We start from the raw sequence: 24436 nt of genomic DNA, 5'->3' as shown, positions 1-24436 counted from the left end.
TCCAGGCGCTGATCTAGAAAAACAGGAGGCTTGCACCACCAAGCTCTCCAGCGTAGGATGTCTAAACAGAAAGCCAGGGTCAGATGCCGCAGCCCGATATCTCCTGGCCACAGCCCTATGAACAGCCGAGGAAGATACTGGCTTCTTCCACACCTCTAACACCGGATCAAGCAAAGCCTCATTGAATGGCAAAAGAGGCTCCGCTGCAGTAGAAGCCGGATTTAGCACCTCAGTCAGCAAATTCTGTTTCAACTCTGCCACCGGCAAAGGCAGTTCCAGAAAGTTAGCTGCCTTTCTTACCACAGCGTGAAAGGTAGCAGCCTCCTCCGTATACTCCCCTGGAGATGATAGGTCCCACTCAGGGGAAGTATCCAGCCCACTGGCTGTATCCAGACCATGAAGTCCATCACCAGAGTCCTCAATCTCTCCTTCCTCCAAGACTCGTTGGTATTCCTGCTCTTCCAAAAGTCGGAGAGCACGCCTTCTAGAGTGCAGCCTTTCTTCGGTATGCGGAGTCGACATGGCCTCCGCCGAAGTCGAGGATCGGCGCCGATCTCCGGATCCATCCGGCGCCACAGGCAGCTAGTAGGAGCCGGACGAAGAGAGTCGCGTCTTGGAGCTTCTGATAGTCCCGCCGGAGTCACAGGTCGAAATCCCAAAGTCGACAGGATGGAAACCTCCGGGGCCAAAACCTCTGGAGCCACCAGAGCGGCCACCGACGCCGACATCGGTGCCGAGCCCACATTCCCTAAAGGGAGAAAGGGCATAAAGGGTGCCGGCCGTAAAGGTGCCGGAGCACCCAAGGAAAAAGCCAACGGCCCCGACGGACCAACTGGAGCACCTCCTGGAGCCATCTGCTGAAAGATGGTATACATCGCATTCAAAAATGCGGTATTATCGGCTCCAGGGGCAGGAAAAGCTGGATACTGGGGTGCCTGGATCGAAGGCGACCCCGACGCCAGCCTCGACGTCTGCGACGCCGGAGAAAACACCTGAGGCTGCGTCACCTCGATCACTGAAGCCTGTCCAGGCGAAGTCGGTGACGCCGGAGAAGGCAACGGCGTCGACGGATGTGGCGTGACTGTGGGACTGACCTCCCAAGTCTTTCGACGCCGAGCCGAAGGCGACCTCGAACGAGACTCCTTGCTGGAATGACGCCGTGAATCCCTACGGCGCCGGGAGTCTCGATGACGCCGATGAGACCTCGGCGAGGAGCACTTCTTATGATGCCTTTTTTCCTTCCTCTTCGACTTCGCCATGAAGAGTTTAGCCTCTCGTTCTTTTAGGGCTTTTGGATTCATGTGTTGACATGAATCACATGATGCGACGTCGTGATCGGAGCTTAAGCACCATAAACAGTCGGAGTGAGGATCAGTAACCGACATCTTGCCCCTACACTCCCGACAGGGCTTGAAACCCGACTTTCTCTGAGACATAATAACTGCAGAGAAAATTCACACAGCAGAAAATATAAACTGTAACCACGAAAGTAACAGTAGCTCCCTCGAAGATAACCGTTTCAAATGCACGGAAAAAAGGGAACTGACGTCGGCACATCGGCGAGGACCTCTTATTGCCTGTATGACGTCAGACGGCGTCGCGTGGGCTAATGTGACGTCCTCGTCGACGTGCAGAAGCTGGGAAGAAGATTTCCGTCGAATGCTGGCGCCATGGGAGTATTCATTAGGTGAGGAATCCACAGGTAGTTGTATCCATCAGAATATGGAAATTCACCTGATAGTTATTTCAAATAACTACAGGGAGTGCAGAATTATTAGGCAAATGAGTATTTTGACCACATCATCCTCTTTATGCATGTTGTCTTACTCCAAGCTGTATAGGCTCGAAAGCCTACTACCAATTAAGCATATTAGGTGATGTGCATCTCTGTAATGAGAAGGGGTGTGGTCTAATGACATCAACACCCTATATCAGGTGTGCATAATTATTAGGCAACTTCCTTTCCTTTGGCAAAATGGGTCAAAAGAAGGACTTGACAGGCTCCGAAAAGTCAAAAATAGTGAGATATCTTGCAGAGGGATGCAGCACTCTTAAAATTGCAAAGCTTCTGAAGCGTGATCATCGAACAATCAAGCGTTTCATTCAAAATAGTCAACAGGGTCGCAAGAAGCGTGTGGAAAAACCAAGGCGCAAAATAACTGCCCATGAACTGAGAAAAGTCAAGCGTGCAGCTGCCACGATGCCACTTGCCACCAGTTTGGCCATATTTCAGAGCTGCAACATCACTGGAGTGCCCAAAAGCACAAGGTGTGCAATACTCAGAGACATGGCCAAGGTAAGAAAGGCTGAAAGACGACCACCACTGAACAAGACACACAAGCTGAAACGTCAAGACTGGGCCAAGAAATATCTCAAGACTGATTTTTCTAAGGTTTTATGGACTGATGAAATGAGAGTGAGTCTTGATGGGCCAGATGGATGGGCCCGTGGCTGGATTGGTAAAGGGCAGAGAGCTCCAGTCCGACTCAGACGCCAGCAAGGTGGAGGTGGAGTACTGGTTTGGGCTGGTATCATCAAAGATGAGCTTGTGGGGCCTTTTCGGGTTGAGGATGGAGTCAAGCTCAACTCCCAGTCCTACTGCCAGTTCCTGGAAGACACCTTCTTCAAGCAGTGGTACAGGAAGAAGTCTGCATCCTTCAAGAAAAACATGATTTTCATGCAGGACAATGCTCCATCACACGCGTCCAAGTACTCCACAGCGTGGCTGGCAAGAAAGGTTATAAAAGAAGGAAATCTAATGACATGGCCTCCTTGTTCACCTGATCTGAACCCCATTGAGAACCTGTGGTCCATCATCAAATGTGAGATTTACAAGGAGGGAAAACAGTACACCTCTCTGAACAGTGTCTGGGAGGCTGTGGTTGCTGCTGCACGCAATGTTGATGGTGAACAGATCAAAACACTGACAGAATCCATGGATGGCAGGCTTTTGAGTGTCCTTGCAAAGAAAGGTGGCTATATTGGTCACTGATTTGTTTTTGTTTTGTTTTTGAATGTCAGAAATGTATATTTGTGAATGTTGAGATGTTATATTGGTTTCACTGGTAATAATAAATAATTGAAATGGGTATATATTTTTTTTTTGTTAAGTTGCCTAATAATTATGCACAGTAATAGTCACCTGCACACACAGATATCCCCCTAACATAGCTAAAACTAAAAACAAACTAAAAACTACTTCCAAAAATATTCAGCTTTGATATTAATGAGTTTTTTGGGTTCATTGAGAACATGGTTGTTGTTCAATAATAAAATTAATCCTCAAAAATACAACTTGCCTAATAATTCTGCACTCCCTGTATAGCTTGCACCCTAAGATAACTATAACTCATGCCTCAGCCATGCACAGTTCTAATTTTACTGCAGATGTTAGTGATATTATCAATGATGTTATCAAAGATGTCATGAGTGCTGTAATTTGTGGGGTAATTAGAAGTGCATGACAATAGCTTGAGTTATAGTTACCTTAGGCCAAAGGCCGTGTGCGGCTGCGGTTGGCTGCAGGGCCTGGCCTGTGGCCAGGCCTTGCTGCCAACCCCTATAACCACCCAACCTTGCTATACGCTGGGCATTTGGCCATGCGCAACCAACCCCTATAACCACGCAACCCCACGCTGTACACAGCTTTTGGCTGTACGCAGCGGGAGTTGCCCATAACGCCTGCAGCCAACCCCTATAATCACCCAACCCCATGCTGCTCACAGCTTTGGCCCGTGCACAGCGAGGGTTGGCCCGCAGAATCTGGCCTGTGTAAAGGTCTGAGTAGATCTGTGAATGGTTACATGAAGGTGTGAGTGGGACTGTCAATGGGTGCATGGGGGTGTGAGTGGGTCTGTCAATGGGTGGGTGGGGGTGTGAGTGGGCCTGTAAATGAGTGCATGAGGGTGTGAGTGAGTCTTTGAATGGGTGCATGACAGTGTGACTGGGTCGGCAAATGGGTGCGTGAGAGTGTGTGTTTGTGAATAGGTGCATGAGGGTGTGACTGGGTCTGCAGGTGGTTGCATCAGGGTGTAAGTGGATCTGTGAATTGGTGCGTGAGAGTGAGAGAGTGAGTGTGAATGGGTGCATCAGGGTGTGAGTGGATCTACAAATGGGTGCATGAGGGTTTGTGAGTGGGTGTGTGAGGGTGTCACTGGGTCTTGGAATGGGTGCGTTAGGGTCTGAGTGAATCTGTAAATAGGCGCGTAAGGGTCTGACTAGATATGTGAATTGGTGCATGAGGGTATGGCTAGGTCTGCAAATCACTGCATGATGGTGTAAATGGGTCTGTGAATAGGTGCGTCAGGGTGTGAGTAGATCTCAGAATGGGTGTATAAGGGTGTGACTGGCTCTGTGAATGGGTGTGTGAGGGTGTGACTGGGTCTGTGAATAAGTGCATGACACTGAGTGGTCCTGTGAATGGGTACGTGAGGGACTGACTGGGTTTGTGAAAGGATGTATGGCTCTCACAGTGGTTCTCTGAATGGGTGCATGAGTTTCTGATTGCCACTGTAAGTGAATGAATTACTGTATGAATGACTGTAAATCTTTTTTTTTTTTTGTCGCCAATATTTGCAAATTTGTCCTAGCAGTACACATGGAGCCACGATAAGCATAGCAACGTATTTGTGAATATCGCATGGTGTGAAAAAAACAAAACATTTTAGGGTCTTAACTTGACCTACAAACACTACCATATCACTGCCCTGGGGTCAGAGTAACCCCACCTTGACCCCTTATGCCACTTTCCAGGTCAGTTTTAAGCCACAGGGACCATTTCCCAAATGTAAAATGTGGGCCACAACTTTCTACTCCGGTTGCAGCCAGCCAATCACAACATTCCTGTTATGGCATGCATTCGCGAATACGTCCCAATCGCCATCAAATTAGTTGCGATAGAATTCGTTTTCCATTCAACATCTCCAGACCTACTAGACAGATTTGCACCAAATGAGCGAAAGGGTAATCTGCGTACCGAAAGCTAGCTTTCTGCCAACGTTGGTGGAATTCCATCAAGCAGTTCGGGCTGTAGTCATGTTCAAAGGTCCTATGGGAATTAACATGGTAAACGCATCTCCCCTCACCCCCTCCTTTTTTTTTTTTTCTCGGCCCCTACTTGCCAGATCACCCAGAAACTTTCTGTGTGCAAAAAAATCTCTGGGGCACTTTTTTTGGAAAGTTTTGTGAAGATTCCTCAAACAGTGCCAAAGATATAGGCAAGTAAAAGAATGATTTTTCTGTGGAATCATGGCCCTAACTATAACTACCTACTGGCGACCTTCAGGAGGTAATATACACAATAGTACTTTGGCATTGAACGGTGTATTTTTGACAATGGGTTTGTTTTGTGGATGAGGATAGTATATTGAGTGAATGAAATATTGAAATATTTAAGATTCAAGTTTGATTAGTGGACTGAGGGTAATCTATGGCTTTTTTCGGTTTTGATAACCTCATCCTCTTTGTTCTGAGGGGTTCTTTATGAATTGCCAGTGGTGCATCCAGACCAAAATGGATTTAGTGCAGGCAGGAACACTTTATTTGAATCTACGAAGACTGTTCTGGTTCATGGATTTGCTGAGAAGACAGGGATCCAGCATTTAGTGCCCTCCTTAAGCATGCCTTTTCACACACAGAGTGGCCTTATCTGTTTGCTGTCCTCCATGAAGCGGGCCTGGGACCCATATTATGCACTGAATGTGATTATTATACAGGGCGATATCTAAAATAATACATATAAAAAGAGGTACTCCTTGTCACTTATTATGTTTACACTCACCATGGAGCCACTAGTATACTTGCTGCATATTAGAGGACCGGATCAGGAGATAAATGTGAAAGGCAGATGGCATAATATATCCATATGTTCGATGGCATGTGTAGCTGCAGATACACATGCTGTGCACAGTCCGCCATCTGGTGTTGGGCTCGGAGTGTTACAAGTTGTTTTTCTTCGAAGAAGTCTTTTCGAGTCACGATACCGAGGGACTCCTCCCATTTCGATTCCATTGCGCATGGGCGTTGACTCCATCTTAGATTGTTTTTTTTCCGCCATCAGGTTTGGACGTGTTCCTTTTCGCTCCGTGTTTCGGGTCGGAAAGTTAGTTAGAATCTCGGAAAAAAACGTTGGTATTGTTTGCGTTCGGTATCGGGTTAGTTAGAACAAATCGACACCGAATTTTGAAGAGCTCCGGTGGCCCTTCGGGGTTTTTTCGATCCCCCGTCGGGGCCTGGTCGGCCCGGCCACGTGCGACTTCAAGGCTGATAGAACGGACCCCATTCCGCTTCTGCCCAAAATGCCATCACACGTATCCGTATACGGATCACCATCTGGTCTGTAACTTGTGCTTGTCCCCCGAGCACAAGGAGGATACTTGTGAAGCCTGTCGAGCGTTTCGGTCGAGGAAGACGCTGAGAGACCGAAGAGCCAGGAGACTACAAATGGCGTCCACGCCGACAGGTCAAGATCGTTTCGAGGAGGAAGAAGAAGCTTTCTCCGTCCACGAGTCGGATTCTGAAGAACTCGACGCAGAAGAAACACCCAAAACCGTGAGTAAGACGTCGAAAATCAAGACTCACGAGAAGTCCACAAAAGCCCAGGGGACGCCACCGCCAACAGGCCATGGCTTAACCCGAAAACTAGGTGACCCATCCAAGGCACCGAAAAAGGGCATGCTGGTGTCGAAGTCATCCGACTCCGGTCGAGATACCGCCACACAGCAACCTCGGAGCGAGAAACTTCGGCACAGAGACAGCGGCACCGAAGAATTTCGGCACCGAGACACCACGCCGAAAACAAAGAAGGTTTCTTCGGAGCCTAAAAAGACTTCCGAAAAGGTTTCAGTTCCGAAACATCCAGTCTCGGAGCCGAAAACTAGTTCCTATACAGAGGAACAAGGATTAACCTCCCAATTACATAGATTTGGAGAGGAGCTTCAAGCTGTAGAGCCTGACTACACGCAAAGAAGGCTTCATATTCATGAGGACACAGGGAAGATAACCACTCTTCCCCCAATCAAAATAAAAAGGAAACTTGCCTTTCAACAAAAGGACAAGCAACCACAGGCAAAGTGGCAAGGAAAACAACCCCACCACCGTCTCCACCACCATCAATACATGCATCACCAGCAACAACTCCACCACTGATGCACTCACCAGCTCATACTACAATGAGTCAGGATGATCCCGATGCATGGGACCTTTACGATGCTCCAGTGTCTGACAACAGCCCAGACTCCTATCCTACAAAACCGTCACCACCTGAGGACAGTACATCCTACACACAGGTGGTCGCAAGGGCAGCCGAATTTCACAACGTCACCTTACATTCTGAACCAATTGAGGATGACTTTCTGTTTAACACCCTATCCTCCAACCATAGCCAGTACCAAAGCCTTCCCATGCTCCCAGGAATGCTAAGACATTCAAAACAAATATTTCAGGATCCAGTTAAAGGCAGAGCCATAACTCCAAGGGTGGAGAAAAAGTACAAGCCACCGCCAACAGATCCAATCTATATTACAACACAACTAACACCAGACTCAGTAGTTGTCGGGGCAGCTCGTAAGAGAGCCAACTCTCATACCTCAGGAGACGCACCACCTCCAGACAAGGAGAGCCGCAAATTTGATGCTGCGGGAAAAAGGGTTGCAGCACAAGCAGCAAATCAATGGCGTATTGCCAATTCACAAGCACTTTTGGCAAGATACGACAGAGCTCATTGGGATGAAATGCAACATTTCATCGAACACTTACCCAAGGAGTTCCAAAAAAGAGCGCAACAGGTGGTGGAAGAGGGACAAAGTATCTTAAATAATCAGATACGGTCTTCCATGGATGCAGCAGATACAGCTGCGAGGACAATAAACACTGCAATCACGATACGAAGGCACGCATGGCTGCGCACTTCAGGGTTCAAGCCGGAAATCCAACAAGCTGTGCTCAATATGCCATTTAATGAACAGCAATTGTTTGGGCCGGAGGTGGACACTGCCATTGACAAACTAAAAAAGACACCGATACAGCCAAAGCCATGGGCGCACTCTACTCCCCGCAGAGCAGAGGCACATTTCGAAAAACACCTTTTAGGGGAGGGTTTCGAGGTCAACCCACAGAAGCCACAACCTCACAAACAAGGCCTACTTACCAGGGTCAATATCAGAGGGGAGGTTTTCGGGGGCAATATAGAGGGGGCCAATTCCCAAGAAATCGTGGAAAATTCCAAGGCCCCAAAACTCCTCAAAATAAACAGTGACTCACAAGTCACACAACCCCATCACATAACACCTGTGGGGGGAAGACTAAGCCAATTTTACAAACTTTGGGAGGAAATAACAACAGACACTTGGGTCTTAGCAATTATCCAGCATGGTTATTGCATAGAATTTCTCCAATTCCCTCCAAACGTCCCACCGAAAACACACAATATGTCAAAACAACATATAGATCTTCTAGGACTAGAAATTCAAGCATTGCTACAAAAGGACGCAATAGAATTAGTACCAAATCTACAAAAAAACACAGGAGTTTACTCACTGTACTTTCTGATACCCAAAAAGGACAAAACTCTGAGACCAATACTAGATCTCAGAACACTAAATACCTACATCAAATCAGACCACTTTCACATGGTCACATTACAAGACGTAATCCCACTGCTCAAACAGCAAGACTACATGACAACATTAGACCTAAAAGATGCGTATTTCCATATACCAATACATCCGTCACACAGGAAATACCTAAGGTTTGTATTCCAAGAAATACATTACCAATTCAAAGTGTTGCCATTCGGAATAACAACTGCGCCAAGAGTTTTTACAAAATACCTGGCAGTGGTAGCTGCACATATCAGAATGCAGCAAATACATGTGTTCCCGTACTTAGACGACTGGTTAATCAAAACCAACACGCTAAGACAGTGTTCACAGCACACAAAATATGTCATACAGACCCTTCACAGGCTAGGTTTCTCCATCAACTACGCGAAGTCACACCTTTTGCCATGTCAAACACAGCAATACTTAGGAGCGACAATCAACACAGCAAAAGGGATTGCCACTCCAAGTCCACAAAGGGTTCAAACATTTCACAAAGTAATACAGGCCATGTATCCAACACAAAAGATACAAGTCAAAACGGTAATGAAACTCCTAGGCATGATGTCTTCATGCATAGCCATTGTCCCAAACGCAAGATTGCACATGCGGCCCTTACAACAGTGCCTAGCATTACAATGGTCACAAGCACAGGGTCAACTTCTAGATCTGGTGTTGATAGACCGCCAAACATACATCTCTCTTCTATGGTGGAACAGTACAAATTTAAACCAAGGGCGGCCTTTCCAAGACCCAGTGCCACAATACGTCATAACGACGGATGCTTCCATGACAGGGTGGGGAGCACACCTCAATCAACACAGCATCCAAGGACAATGGGACAAACATCAGAGGCAGTTTCACATAAATCACTTAGAACTGTTAGCAGTATTTCTGGCGCTGAAAGCATTTCAACCCATAATAACCCAAAAATACATTCTTGTCAAAACAGACAACATGACAACAATGTATTATCTAAACAAACAAGGAGGGACACACTTGACGCAGTTGTGCCTCCTAACACAAAAAATATGGCATTGGGCGATTCACAACCACATTCGCCTAAATAGCACAATTTATTCCAGGGATTCAGAACCAGTTGGCAGACAATCTCTCTCGAGATCACCAACAAACCCACAAATGGGAAATTCACCCCCAAATACTAAACAATTACTTTCAAATTTGGGGGACACCTCAAATAGATCTATTTGCAACAAAGGAAAACTCAAAATGCCAAAACTTCGCATCCAGGTACCCACAAGATCAATCCCAAGGCAATGCTCTATGGATGAACTGGTCAGGGATATTTGCGTACGCTTTTCCCCCTCTCCCTCTCCTTCCATATCTAGTAAACAGGTTGAGTCAAAACAAACTCAAACTCATACTAATAGCACCAACATGGGCAAGGCAACCTTGGTACACAACACTACTAGACCTTTCAGTAGTACCTCATGTCAAACTACCCAACAGACCAGATCTGTTAACACAACACAAACAACAGATCAGACATCCAAATCCAGCATCTTTGAATCTAGCAATTTGGCTCCTGAAATCCTAGAATTCGGACACTTAGACCTCACACAAGAATGTATGGAGGTCATAAGACAAGCTAGGAAACCTACCACTAGACACTGCTATGCAAACAAGTGGAAAAGATTTGTGTATTACTGCCAGAATAATCAAATTCAGCCATTACACGCATCTCCAAAAGATATAGTAGGATATTTACTACATTTGCAAAAATCAAATCTAGCTTTCTCTTCCATAAAGATACATCTCACCACAATATCAGCTTACCTGCAAATTACTCATTCAACTTCACTATTTAGAATACCAGTCATTAAAGCGTTTATGGAAGGCCTAAAGAGAATTATACCACCAAGAACACCACCTGTTCCTTCATGGAACCTCAACATTGTCTTAACAAGACTCATGGGTCCACCTTTCGAGCCCATGCATTCTTGTGAAATGCAATACTTAACGTGGAAAGTTGCATTTTTGATTGCCATCACATCTCTAAGAAGAGTGAGTGAGATTCAAGCATTTACCATACAAGAACCATTTATTCAAATACATAAAAATAAAGTAGTTCTAAGGACAAATCCAAAATTTTTACCAAAGGTTATCTCACGGTTCCACTTAAATCAAACAGTAGAATTACCAGTGTTCTTCCCACAGCCAGATTCTGTAGCTGAAAGAGCACTACATACATTAGACATCAAAAGAGCACTAATGTACTACATTGACAGAACAAAACTAATTAGAAAAACAAAACAACTATTCATTGCCTTTCAAAAACCTCATACAGGAAATCCAATTTCAAAACAAGGCATTGCTAGGTGGATAGTTAAGTGTATTCAAACCTGCTATCTTAAAGCAAAGAGAGAGCTGCCTATTACACCAAAGGCACACTCAACCAGAAAGAAAGTTGCTACCATGGCCTTTCTAGGAAATATTCCAATGAACGAAATATGTAAGGCAGCAACATGGTCTACGCCTCATACATTTACCAAGCACTACTGTGTAGATGTGTTAACTGCACAACAAGCCACAGTAGGTCAAGCTGTACTAAGAACATTATTTCAAACTACTTCAACTCCTACAGGCTAAACCACCGCTTTTGGGGAGATAACTGCTTACTAGTCTATGCACAGCATGTGTATCTGCAGCTACACATGCCATCGAACGGAAAATGTCACTTACCCAGTGTACATCTGTTCGTGGCATTAGTCGCTGCAGATTCACATGCGCCCACCCGCCTCCCCGGGAGCCTGTAGCCGTTTAGAAGTAGATCTTGAACATTTGTACATTTGTAAATATATTACTTTAACCTTTATTATGTACATACGTATTCATTCCATTGCATGGGCACTATTACTAACATACACAACTCCTACCTCAAACTCTGCGGGGAAAACAATCTAAGATGGAGTCAACGCCCATGCGCAATGGAATTGAAATGGGAGGAGTCCCTCGGTCTCGTGACTCGAAAAGACTTCTTGGAAGAAAAACAACTTGTAACACTCCGAGCCCAACACCAGATGGCGGATTGTGCACAGCATGTGAATCTGCAGCGACTAATGCCACGAACAGATGTACACTGGGTAAGTGACATTTTCCATGTTGATGGTGCGCTGATCTACCTTCAGACAGATGGTATCATTGTGTAATGCCTGAGAGAGCTGCTGAATGAGTTTGGAGAGATCAGGATTCAAATTCAACTGGGATGTCTTGTCTGTTCCCACTGCTTAGATTATCTGACGATCATAGGACAGTATTTCCTCCTGTAAAGATGCAATGGAAACTGAACACTATTAAATACTTGGTAGTGAATATTTGTCTCACTGAGAAAGACCTGGTAGACAGGAACCTTAAGAGAGCATAGATAGAAGAGTGACAATCTCTCTCCTTTTGGTCCATGCTGCTGTAGTCACCTTTGGGAAGGATAGCCAATTCTAAGAAGCCGGTACTCCCTAGATTTTTCTTTTTCCAGTGCTGTTCCAGTAGTGATATCAAGGGCATTCTTTAGAGACATACAGTCATTCCTTATCTCCTCAAGGGCTCAAGCAGACAGAGGGCAGCAATAAAAAAATGATATGCTTCCCTGGGTGAAGGCAGGCTGGAGACCCTAATTAACAGCTATATTATGCTGCATCCCAGTTGCAGTGGCCAATGCACTGGGTGGCTTCCAAACCATGTCTGTAAGTTATAAAGCTAAAAGGATACACTCTACTGGAGTTGGTATTGAGGCACTGCTGGACGCACAGGATGTTAATATGCTCATGAATGTGGCCGGGTGGTGCTGAAACACTTTGTAGGAAGCTGGCTCGCTATATAGTGCTCTAAAATGAAGTACGCTGTGCTGAGAGTCTTGGGGATCCCCAATTGGTATTGCAGAAGCAAAAGTAGATAGGACTAATGCTCTATTTGTGGTAGTGTGGGCGAGTTGTGTTGTCAAGGAGTTTGTTGTACTCACAGGGGCAATAAATGAGACCCACACTCAATGAATAAATCTGGGACCAATTTAGAAAAATAACATTTGCTTTTATATATGCATTGAACTAAAGACCTTTGTTATACGGCAAGCAGTTTTTAAAAGATAAATACTTTGCAGTTTCAAAAATCAGTAAGTGCAATTTTTCAGTTCAGCAGTGTTAACCTATAAGAGAAAAACTAGAATGGAGTTTTGCAGGCAAGTACACAACTTAAAAGTCCAGTCTTCGGGATTTTAGGTCAACACCAGGCAAGGTTCAAATCAGTACCAGGAGTCCACCCACAGCGGCACAGGGTTGGCCGGGTGCAGAGGGTGAATTCAGTGTTGGATGCCCAGTGTTAACCAGTGGTGAGCAAAGATGTGCTGCTCACAGGTGAATAAAGCGGTGTCAGGGATCGATTTCCTGGGGTTCAGGTAAGTACAAGTGGGGCCACAAGGCAGCACCATACTTACACCCTCAGCGGCACGAGAGCGGCTGGGTGCAGAGTGTCAACACAGCATCGGGCACCCAAAGCAAGTCAATAGGGGAGATCAGTTTTTGAAAAAGGATGCAGGCTTGGGCCAGGAGGCAGATCGAAGAAACTCCACAGCTGCCCAGGTAAGTCCTGATGCTAGGGGACGTGTGGACACAGACCCAGGGGTGTCCTTTGGCGTCAGGAACAGCTTACCGGGTAGGTCGCGGTCAGGGGGAGCCTTCGATTTGAGACTGTAGGCTTTGAGACCAAGTCCTGCACGGGGTCAGCCCATGGTTGAATCTGACTCCGAATCGCTGGGGAACCTTTGCAGGACCAATGGGCCACTTGGACTCGGGCTGTGGGTGTCGGGTGCCCAGGTGGGTCTGGAGGTGGTTTTGCGGTTACTCAAGGTAGAGTTCTTTTCCTTTGAAGTTGGTTTCTTCTTGAACAGATCTGCTGTTCTCAGGAGATCTTGATCTTTGTCAAAGGCAGACAGACCTCCCAAATCTTTGGAGGTCACTGGGCTGCAGGACGGTTCATCTTTTGGCACAGGATCATTGAGGGCTGGAGACAGGCCTGTATGGCTGGGGCCAAGTCAGTTGGTGTCTGCAGTCTTCTCTGCTGATACGACTCTGTAGCATCTGGTTCTTCTTAGGTCGTCAAGAATCTGAGTTCTAGAGTTCAAGGGTACCACTTAAATACTCAATTTAGGGACGTTACAGCCACTGGGCTGACAATCTTCAGGGTGACTATATCCTTCTTATGACCACTTCTGCTGGGAAGTAGGCATAACCCTTACCCTAGTGGTCTGATTCCTTCCAAACAAAATGGAGGAACTTAAAAAGTAGTGTCCACTTCAGCTCGTCCACCTAATGGGTGACACTGGCTTGAAGTGGGCACTCTTCCTAATTTAACTAATTTTCCTGCCTGTGCTGGTGCCAAAAGTAGGGTCAGGACAGGGGGGTTGGTCATCTCCACCATCTGGACAGACCTGGGTCACAATACAAAGGATACAAGGTCTTTGAAGCTCCCCACCCTGGAATGCCCATCCTGCCTGGGAGAGGAGGTACCACCTCTTCCCAGTGCAGGCTTTGGTCTCTGGTCCTCGAGAGCACTGCCTCTCACCGTGGGGTGCAGAAAACATGTCTGTCGTGGCTGAATTGGTCAGGACCAGTCAGTCAACACACTAGTAGCTGGTAGGTTTTTAGGGAGCACCTCTAAGGTGCCCCCTGTGTGCGTTTCTTAATAAATCCATCACTGGAATCAGTGAGAGTTTATTATTCTGAGATGTTTGATACCAAATATCCCAGGGTTCAGAGAAGCCATCATCTAGATGGGGAGCATGTAGTGACCAGTGCCCAGCACATGCATTTAAAATGACTTCTATATGCACTTACTATGTCTCAGAATCGACAGAGGCATAGGGGAGCATATCTGCTCATGCATATGCCCTCGTGTAATATAATGCACCTTGTCTTAGGGCTCTAAGGCCTGCTAGAGGGGTGACTTACATATATTGCATCCAGTGTTAGGGGACATGGAACACAGACTGTGTGCCATGTCATGTTTTCAATTTTGGGAGCGCCCTGTCACGCAGCCTGCAATGGCAACCTTCATAAGGTTGGTCCCTCAGAGTGGCACAAGTTGTGCTGGGGCTCTGAGGGCCCCTCTTCAGGACCCATGCAAAAGGTACCAGGGGTACCATTTACTAGGGGCTTATGGGGGCTGAAGGGCCTGGTCACTTGGGGATCAAGTGACCAGATGTCTGTTTTAGAGAAGGAACACTGGCACTAAGGACTTGGTTAGCAGGAACCCAGTGCACTTCAGTTGAAGTTGCATCTAAAAAAACAGGAAAATGTGTGTGGGTAGGTGGGGGTGTGGGCTAAGGGGGTAGTACAACCAGAACTCAGCACTGTACACACTTACATTCAGGTAAAGTATAGAGCACCTCCGTACAGTCTGAGCTGCCCTTATATCAATGTCACAGTCTGCAGGGCTGCTGGCAATAGGTACGCCCCTTAACGGAAGCTGGTCCACTGTATGGAACAATATGTTTGAAAATGAGACACTAGGATCTTTTGATAATCTGAGGGAGGAAAATATATTGGGACCTGGACAATCGTCAGGCTGCTGTCCTAGGTGTGGGGCGCCATCTATGGGCTGCCCATCGTTTCTGTGATGTTGCAAACCTTATTGATTCATGGGTACGATGGGAAAGTGATTACATGTTTATATGGCACTCTGTTGGAACGGGTAGTTACAAAGCTGCGTAGCCTTAGAGAATGGTGGGAGGCCAACTAAGGGCAGAAGTTGCCTGAAGTAAAGTGGGTGAAATGTTTAGGCGCAGTAAACTCGATCTCTAAGAATGCTGGGCTGAAATACACCGAGTTCAGTTATAAGCACCACACATCTGACCTCTCCGTGGTTTGAACCTATGTTCCCTGTCGCCCCGGATGTGTGCCCAAGGTGCACGGAAGCCGAAGCAGACTTTTAATACATGGTGTGGTTGTGCCCTGTGGTGTGAAAGCTAAAACTGATGATAGACCTACTTTTGGCACACCTTGTAGGTTTTGTTGAAGTGATGGAAACGGACCCAGTTGATGCTACGGAAGTTCCTTACGTTTGGACTGGCCTGCAATAAAGACTAGGGTGTGTGGATTCCTTAAACATGTAAAGTACTTTACAATCTCTTAAATCGAATGAAGAGCTCCTGGGAAAATATGGAAGATGAAGAATCATACTCCTGGAGTTGTGTGAACTTTGAATGTTTTTATTGTGCCCAAATTACAGCCTCAGCATTTCTAGTTTTGATGCTGCCAATTGGTCTGCAAATTCCACTGATATGAACTGAGTTTGCACCTTGAGAGCACCAAATGTTCGTAAGTGTGTTGTTGGATCAGAGACAAACTTTAACATTGTTTTACTCTCTGCAGTGTTCATCTGAATTGAGCACTTCTATTAATGTGCCATTCTAAAAATAGTTTTTTCTATATTTTTAAGTCTAATTAAAAACCATCAATGAAACGTGATTGCACCATCAAAGAGAAAATAACAAATAGGTTTTTTCGTTTTTTTTTTTTGTTTTTTTTTAGAAGTCAGCGTCAATCCGATTATGATCTGTCAGTCTTAACAAACTGTTTCGAAACAATGAAGCCACATTTAGATTCAAGGTTATTTGCTAATATAGGACCTTCAAATGTAAATTTTTGTTTAGATTGTTATATGAATAGTTAATACCAGTGGTTCCCAACCTGTGGTAGGGGTCTGGAGGTCTGTGAAGCCTCCCAGGGAGTCCGCGACTGCTTAGAAACTTAATTTATATTAACATATGAGGTCCCCAGCTTTCAGAAATGACTTGGTGTGGGGGTCTCCGGATTCTAATAATGATTCAGTGGGGGTCCCCGGGTTCCAGTAATGAAAAAGTGGGGGTCCACAGAAGTCAAAAGGTTGGGAACCACTGATCCATACTATTAATTAAAAAAACTTAGGGAGTCATATTTCACAAATCCAAAATGTTCAATCAGCAGTGAAGCAGTGGTTGTGTTTTTTCCTTTTCAGAGCTGTCATAGTAGAAGAGCTAAAGAAGAAAAACTTCAACAGACGATATCGCTACACAGTTAGGTAGCATCAGTGCCTCCTTATAGGTAAGCACAAACAGATTCAAATACATGGCACAGTTGACCGTCTTGGAACGTTGGTGGTAGATGTTGATTCTGGGTTGAAGTAATTGGCAGTAATTACACTTGGCAGACCAACTACCGATTCCGTAATGGTTTTATTTGTCCACATCTCCTTTTTATTTTGTCCCTTGCCGTGCTTGTTCAAGCCATCTAAATTATTTGCTTTAAATCAGTATATTAGAGGTTTCGTTTAAGTGGCAGCTGTGATTGAGTACTAACTAGGCAATAACCTTTTAGACGTCATTACTTGCAGTCTCCTTGTCTATCTAGCAACCGCTGGTGAAACAGTTTGTAATCTGAGCTAATAAATTGAATGTACTAACTAAATGATGTCACTCTTGCTAATAGTTAAATACATGTTCTTCTTTTTTAGAAGCTGTGGAACAAGGAGCTACCAAGACTAAAGAGAGAGCACAACGCATATTTTGTACAACTATAATCTGTTGATAAGAAAGGATGTTACGTTAAAAATATTTTTACAGAAATGTGGATAGATCGTTAAGAATCATCAGACTTTCGGTTGTTAAGCAGTTTTCAAAATTTTTCTTTGGTGCGTTTGCATCTTGTGCACTGATTTATGCACTGTAGTTAATGTTGATAAGATGTTTCCTAACCTATTCTGTTACTCTTAAGTATCTAACCTTTTCTTTCCCAGCTTGCGAGACCTTTACACTAGGATCATAAAGTTGGCCATAACAGAATAGTGTGAGGTTGTCCAGCTGCACCATAACAACCCTCTGGTACCGACCGAGTCTATCCTCATTATGAAATATTCAAGTCATACACTTCCACATTTTTGTCATTGTCTGGCTAAAGCTGAAAATGATGCAGTGGTTTTTCCGTTTTTTTAACCGAATCCATAGAGCCTCGGTTTTATGTTTTTAGAGTGCCCATGTTTTTTTCGTACATCTGCTTTATCCTGCTTGGTTCGACAAAAGTCCAGTAAAATTCATGCCACTTAGCTATTCATTGTTGACCCTCACGTAGCTTGTGGATGTTGACTGGTGACTTTATATCTTGCCTGTTCTGCTAGTTGGTAGCACGACATTGTGCATTTAAAGACGCGTCATGGTTTATACTGCCATTGACACATTGAAAGCCCCTGTACAACATGAAATCAGACACAATGAATAAAGTGACTTGGCTGCATCACTGGCCATAGCACAATTATTTTTGTATTCTCACTCGGTACCCTCAGCTAAGGCCTAAATCCTCGTTTTCAAACCGAACCTCCTTTTGTATAGCAAGCGCCTCGAACTGCAAGGCTTTCAAAGGAATTTCATTTCTTTAATGCTAAAAAAAGAAACTAGAAGAAACGTTTTAAAATTTCACTTTAATAAATCACACTCCGGATCAAAAGTAGATTGTGATCTGTCATTAAGTTCACCATTCTAAAACAGTATTTCCAACTAGAAGAGTTGAAATGGTTAGTTATCAAAATGTGGGCTCGATTCAAAAGGAGCATCCGTTTTTGTCCAGGAATTGTCTAAGGATTTCATTGCACCCTATATAAACTAAGTCATCTTCCGATCTCCTCAAAAATGCTTGTAAACTGGACCGGAAGAGACACGAAACAGACTTGAGAAACAGATCTCAAGTGTAGCCCTGCAAGCCACATGGCCAAGCGCACAGTATAGGTTTAACCACTTCTTGCAAATGAGTCACCTGTTATTTGTTATTTTCAGTCAGCCACACTGAATTCTAAACCCGTTAATTTAAAATACCTGCCTCCATTGATGTATCGACCGATTGCTGTATTACCTATTGCAGCAGTGTACAATACATGCCATTCAGAATTAATTTGTACCAGCTTGGACAGCGCGAGGACGGCTTCTGTGGCTGTAGAGACTCGTCCTGTTTGAGATACGTATGGCTTTTGTTTGTTTTGCCTAGTTAGCCCAGCTGTCAGGGAACGAGCTTTAAAACACATGTTTATTTGGCCTTTCATTCCTGCATAACCATGTTGGTTTATTACTGACAGAGACAAATGCTATGTATTGCCTCATACTTCTCATACCTCTAAAACACATCTCTATTTTGCCACGACGTGGTGAAAAGCTCCAATGAGTGGGGTTTCAATAGGTAAGTCTATGAATGAAGTGCTGGAGTTATTACTGGCGAGTTTCTATTTTTGCTGCGACAGCTAGAGCTTATAGAAATATTGTATGTGTAATGTTTGGTAGTCTTCTATTGGTGTCTTTGTCATTTCATGTCCATGCTCAATTTTGTCAAATGTATTCTTTAAAAAAAAAAAAAAAGAACTTGTCCCACTAAATGGGGGTATAAATTTATATCAGAAAATAACTCTAAAAAGTGAATTTTGAGAAGCTGTTAAAAAAAGCGCCATGTGACTATCTCTTTTTGAGAAACAAAATTATGTGAAGCAAAATAATAGTGTTTTGCAGGCAAACGTTAATTATTTTGACTTTATTCAATTAATAGACTTGACATAGGCTCCTTTTCAGCACTTGCTTGAAAGTTCAAGCCACTAAATTAAATTTGAGTCCTTTATTTTTATTCTTTTTTCGTGTCCCCCTAATTTTTCATTGTGTGTGTATTTAAGTATTTCTGTTGATGCTCTTACAGCTTATGGTGTATGCAATGAATCCTTTTGGACTACCTCAATGATCCTTTCATTATTGTACTTGCGGCGGAAATTTGTATTCCGGGGTCTGCATATGAAACTCTAGATGAGATTTCATAATGATTAAGTATATGTCTAGTTATACAAGCACCCTTAGCAGTTGTATTGCGCCTTGCACTTCGACCCTTCCTCCATCAGTATGCTTGATAAGCTACTGGTTGCCTCACTAGCAAGCACAGTCAGTGCAAAAACTCGGAATAACTTTGCATTCCTCAGCACTGGGCAGACTAACTTGTACTGTACTTGACATCTCCATACATTTGTACACAGTAACTATTTCCATTACTAGTCACCTGCTCTCTTTATGAGATATTGAACATGGCTGATTTTACCACAAACACTGATTGGAGCCAGTTTTCTCAGGATGCACCTTTTGTTTATCCTCTGTCCCTGAAGTCCCAGTAGTCTTTGTGCCACTCTAGGGCATAAAGCATCTCTAGCCCCATGGAATGCAAGAGGAAATTCTTTTGAGCATAGTTGTGACTTATGGACTGGCATAGACAGGGAATTCAGACCCTGGGCATTTCTGAAATCTAGGGACCCGAACAAAGCTAGGGTAATGTGGCTTGCATGGACCCCACTATTTTATCTTACCCTGAATGCCCTGCAAATGTCCAGCTTTGGCTAAAATCATGCATTAGCCTTGATAAAATCCATAAACCAGTGTGAATATGGCATTGACTTTAAATGGTCACAGTTTTCATCTATCAAACTATAGGCCCACCCTAACCATGGGCTACCAATTCGATCAGGGATAGTGTAGGAATGTTGGGTGGTAGGAATTCCGTGGATGCCAGCAGAATCCAGAACTTGCTATCAAAGAAATGTAATGAAAATGCATGATTTTAGTCAAAGTCCGAGGTTAGGAAAAGTTAGTGTGATCCGCACAAGTCACACCACCCATGTCTCCCATGGGTGTTTCATTTTCAGAAATGTCTGGGTTTGGTAAGTATCCCTGAGTGGCAATTAGGCTCAGGACCAAATTCAACAGCCACCCACAATAATGGGTCATTTTTGAAGACAAAAAAGATCTTTCTGTTGCATTTTGAGGTGTTTATTGTCACAGGCCATAGGCCCACACATAGAAGCGGGCTACTTTTTAATTGGAAGAAGTATAGGAATTCTGGGTGGTAGGAATTTTGTGATCCACACAGATTCCATAACTTTCCTTGACAGAAATGTGAGGTAAATGTGCGAGATTAGCCAACGTTTAAGGTCTGTGGGGTATTCTGGGTAACAAAAGTTTGTAGGGTCCATGCACATTGCAACAACCTAGATTCATTGGGGTAAATAGGTTTTAGGAATGTCTGAGTTTGGTAGGTTTTTATGGGTGGCGGCTGAGCCCATACACAAATTTCACATCAGTTCTGTTTGGCAAATTGGGTAACTTTCATGGTGAAAATTCAGGTCTCCATTATGCATTTTGGGCCCTTTTTTTGCTGTGGGTGATAGACACACCCACAGAAGTGGGGTACAACTTTATCTGGAAAAGTGTGGGAACACAGAATGGTGGTTAAACTTCTCTCCATTTTTTATTTCAAGAACATTCAGAAATTTGTTTTTCACAGTTAGTTCGCACTTTGTCATCCAGATTTGCAAATGGACATTGGAGATTTTTTATACTACAAGACCCATCTGAAATACATCTAGTAATTATAACTCGTGTAGAGTGACATGTGATGCTGTTAACATAGATGGTACCTAGAAAAATTAAATTGTTTAACTAATTACATCTTCAAGCCTCTAGATAAACTAACATGACAGGGTTTGTGCTACTGTACAGAGGGTATCATATGTGCCTCACTGACATATCTTTGAGCGAGATCTGACACATGTTAAACAATAGGTATTCATATTTTCAATTCTTGAAAGCAGAACATATATAAAAATACTTATTGGAACTATTGCAATAATCATTTTGTAGGTAAGATGAGCAATCCATACTGACATGGTGAAATAAAGTGTGGGCCAAATAAATGTGTCATATATTCCTTGCCTTCTCTGTTGGAAATAACTATATGTTATTTGTCTGCCCGTACCAGGTGAACCTATCCATCAACAACTATTACATCACTTTCCCTTGGTGTCTTTTCAAAATTGCCACACACATGAAGTCAAGGTGACTCTGAGATGCAAGACAGTTACTTTTATCATGAGATCTCCGCAGATATGTGCGTTGAAAATACAGAGGCAATGGAGACAGATGTTGTAAATGGACAATCACCTGCCAGGAAACATACAACACCGGGATCCACATCTTCAGTATAAAATAATACCCTTACTCAAACATTGTCAAACAGTGGCCTCAGTCTTCATTAAATGCAGTGTTTCAATTAAGGTTATCCAAAACAAACTCATACTCCTTAGTGCCATAAGTGTGACACACATGCTAGCATAGGAGTGTAGATCGTAATTGTGGCATCTTCAGCGGTAGCGAAGGGATTGGAAAGCAGAATATTTATAGAGCCATGCTATGGAGAATAGTTGTGCCAATCGTTAAGTTGACACAATCAGTTAATAATATGACAGTCAGTTGGCACAAGGGTAGATAGAGGTCCTTACTGCAGGCAATGAATCACATCTTAAAGAAACTTGAGTGTCAGAGATTGCTCAACAGTCAGCCGTTTGTCTTCAGAAGGATTACTAGTGCTACCACTCATTCATCCCCCTTCGTCAACCTCATCGCAGTCACAATCATCACAGCAGGTGTCTCTTGTCAGGGAATGTATAAGGTCAGCATGTGCAACAGAAATTCCTGGGAAAGGCAAACACCAGCCAAAAAGAAGGTTCTCTTGGTATCTCCTTAGCAAATTAAAAAACAAAGAGGCTAGAGTATGTTTGTTTATGGTTTTTTTTGTTGATGGACAGGTAAAAGTATAAGTTACAAAAGAGTAATTTAGAATTCATAAATTTTTTGTTGTGTTATTTGCTGGTTGGTGGGTTTACTAAATGTTAGGCAGGATGAGAGGTGAGGTTTTGTCTTTATTTGTGAAGTCTTTGGGGGATGAATGTGGTCATAGTGTAAGTTTATAGGGTGATGTTAGACGGGAATGGTATAGGTTTAGCATTAAGTCACAAAACATTGGGGCCTCATTCCGAGTTTGGCAGGGGCGGAGGCTGCCCGCCAAACTCGTTAGGTCCGAAAACTGCCAGTTTGTTTTTCCGTCCGCTGGCCCTACTATGAGTGTGCTGCTGGGCCAGCCACTGGCCCAGCTGGAAACTACCCACATTATTGACCCAGCGGCAACATTGCGCTTTTCACTGCCTGTAATTCAAGTGCATGGGCCCCCATGGGACCACCGGCATCCCGTCTTTGCCAGCCTTTGCATGGTGGTAGAACCGCCATGCAAAGACTGGTGGACACAGGAGTCGTAATCCCCAGGGCAGCCCAGATTAGGATCGCCAGGCCCATCAACAGGTGAAAAAGTGGCTGTGCCGGCAGGGGACTTTGGCACTTTTGCCATGGTCATAATGTGGCTGTCGGACAGCGGCATTGGAGGCGGTCCAACCGTCACCACAAATCTGGCGGTCCTAGATCCGCCAGACTCAAAATGAGGACCTGAGTCTATGTGGGTGTTTATGTGAGTTCATGGGTGTACAAAGTGTTAATGTTGAAGGTACTAGATAGAGCATGCAAATCTGCTAAACGAAGACTCTTAGAGCTGTGAGCAGATTAAGAAACACAGTTAACAATGTCATCACAAGACAATAGTGGTATTCTGGACATTTGTATGACATGGCTTGACAGCGGTCCCGTCGCTAGACAGTTATGTAAGCATCACTAGAGAGAGGCTTTCGCTCCTCCCATATATAGTGAGCGAGGAGAAAAAAGTCTTGATTGGGCAGAATTTGCGTGCCTCCATAAAAAAGTGCTTCTCCTCCACACGGCTATGATTATTTTGTTTATTTATCCAGCTACCTAAGTTTGAACTTTCAGGGCACACACAACATTCTAATGCTGTAAAAGTGCCTTGGATAACTAGATCTCTGACAGCAGCACAGATGAGAGAAGGGAAGCAACAAGTAAAGTATTACAGACTCTTCTATTATTAACTTTAGACTTCAGAGGGCATATTTGTGTTTGAGAGTAAAATGGGATACCCATGGTGACACTAATCTACATCGAGTTTTCGACCTGGTTTGACAGTACATCTGTCACTTGAAGTTATGTGATCAACAAAAATAATTCAAAGTACTACTGAGAGAGGGGCTTAAGCTCCATCCACATGTTGATTCCTCAGAGTACAGGATTCGATTGGATCAAATTTGTGTGCATTCACTAAAAAGACTGCTAGTATTGCCCTTTTTGGCTTCTGGTAAAGCTTATAATCAATACAGGACTGAGTTGGTTATGGTGGTAAGCCTATCATTGATATAGGCCTGATCTGTTTTTGAAATGTTATGATAAAGGCATATGTTAAATTCAATAGAAATGTAAGTGTTGATTGTTATTACTTCGGGTAGACTTTCATGCAGAGTGTTTTGCTACATGGAATCTCACAGATTACCATGATAGGCAATGACAAACTATGGATACAGTTTTGCTATGTGAGAATCCTGGTTTGACTGTCCTAGGAGAGACAGTATTTTGCTTAGCCAACTGCAGTTTTGTATTCCTTTCTAATTTTATGAGTGTATTATGGTACATGTAATCTCACAGAGTACCATTGTAGGCAAGAGTTTTGTGGTGGCCTTCCTTTCTGATTAACCATGGGGTTTTTCACTGTGATGATTTTTGTTAGGCCCTGTTAAAAGGAGTTGCATAGACTTTGCAAGCTGTATTTTTTCTACATATTTATAATTGTATAACTGTATGTGTGAAAAATGTAAGCATTTACATCAAGATGAGGATTATGCTTCTCAGACTTTGTTGCATTTTTGTCTGCAGCCAACTAAAACAGTAAAAACATAAAACAACATTTCCCATATGCCTATCAACCAATCCGGAACTCCACTCTTTTCATATCAGAGCCAACCCAGAGCGTCTCCTCCTCCTGCTTTGCAATAAACAAATCAAAGTTCCTTTATCATCACTTGTTTTTGAACTTGAACAATAACCTGCTTCT

At 43.9% G+C, this 24436-nt stretch overlaps 1 protein-coding gene across 2 annotated transcripts in view; it reads left to right on the top strand.

Moving 5' to 3' along the window:
• Positions 1–19245, top strand: part of VPS37A (VPS37A subunit of ESCRT-I) — a 200806-nt gene extending 181561 nt beyond the window's left edge. The window contains exons 11-12 of one of the 2 annotated variants that reach the window (XM_069200574.1): positions 16605–16690; positions 17100–19245. In XM_069200574.1, the coding sequence (XP_069056675.1) occupies positions 16605–16667 (63 nt within the window). In that variant the 3' untranslated portion in view covers positions 16668–16690; positions 17100–19245. The remainder of the gene's footprint in view (positions 1–16604; positions 16691–17099) is intronic. The other variant, XM_069200585.1, reaches the window with a different exon arrangement.
• The last annotated feature ends 5191 nt before the right edge of the window (positions 19246–24436 follow it).

The sequence above is a fragment of the Pleurodeles waltl genome, chromosome 1_2 (genome assembly GCF_031143425.1).
Source record: "Pleurodeles waltl isolate 20211129_DDA chromosome 1_2, aPleWal1.hap1.20221129, whole genome shotgun sequence".
NCBI classification, from domain to species: domain Eukaryota; kingdom Metazoa; phylum Chordata; class Amphibia; order Caudata; family Salamandridae; genus Pleurodeles; species Pleurodeles waltl.
The sequence above is the reverse complement of the archived record's forward strand: the minus strand, read 5'-3'. Positions and strand labels throughout refer to the sequence as shown.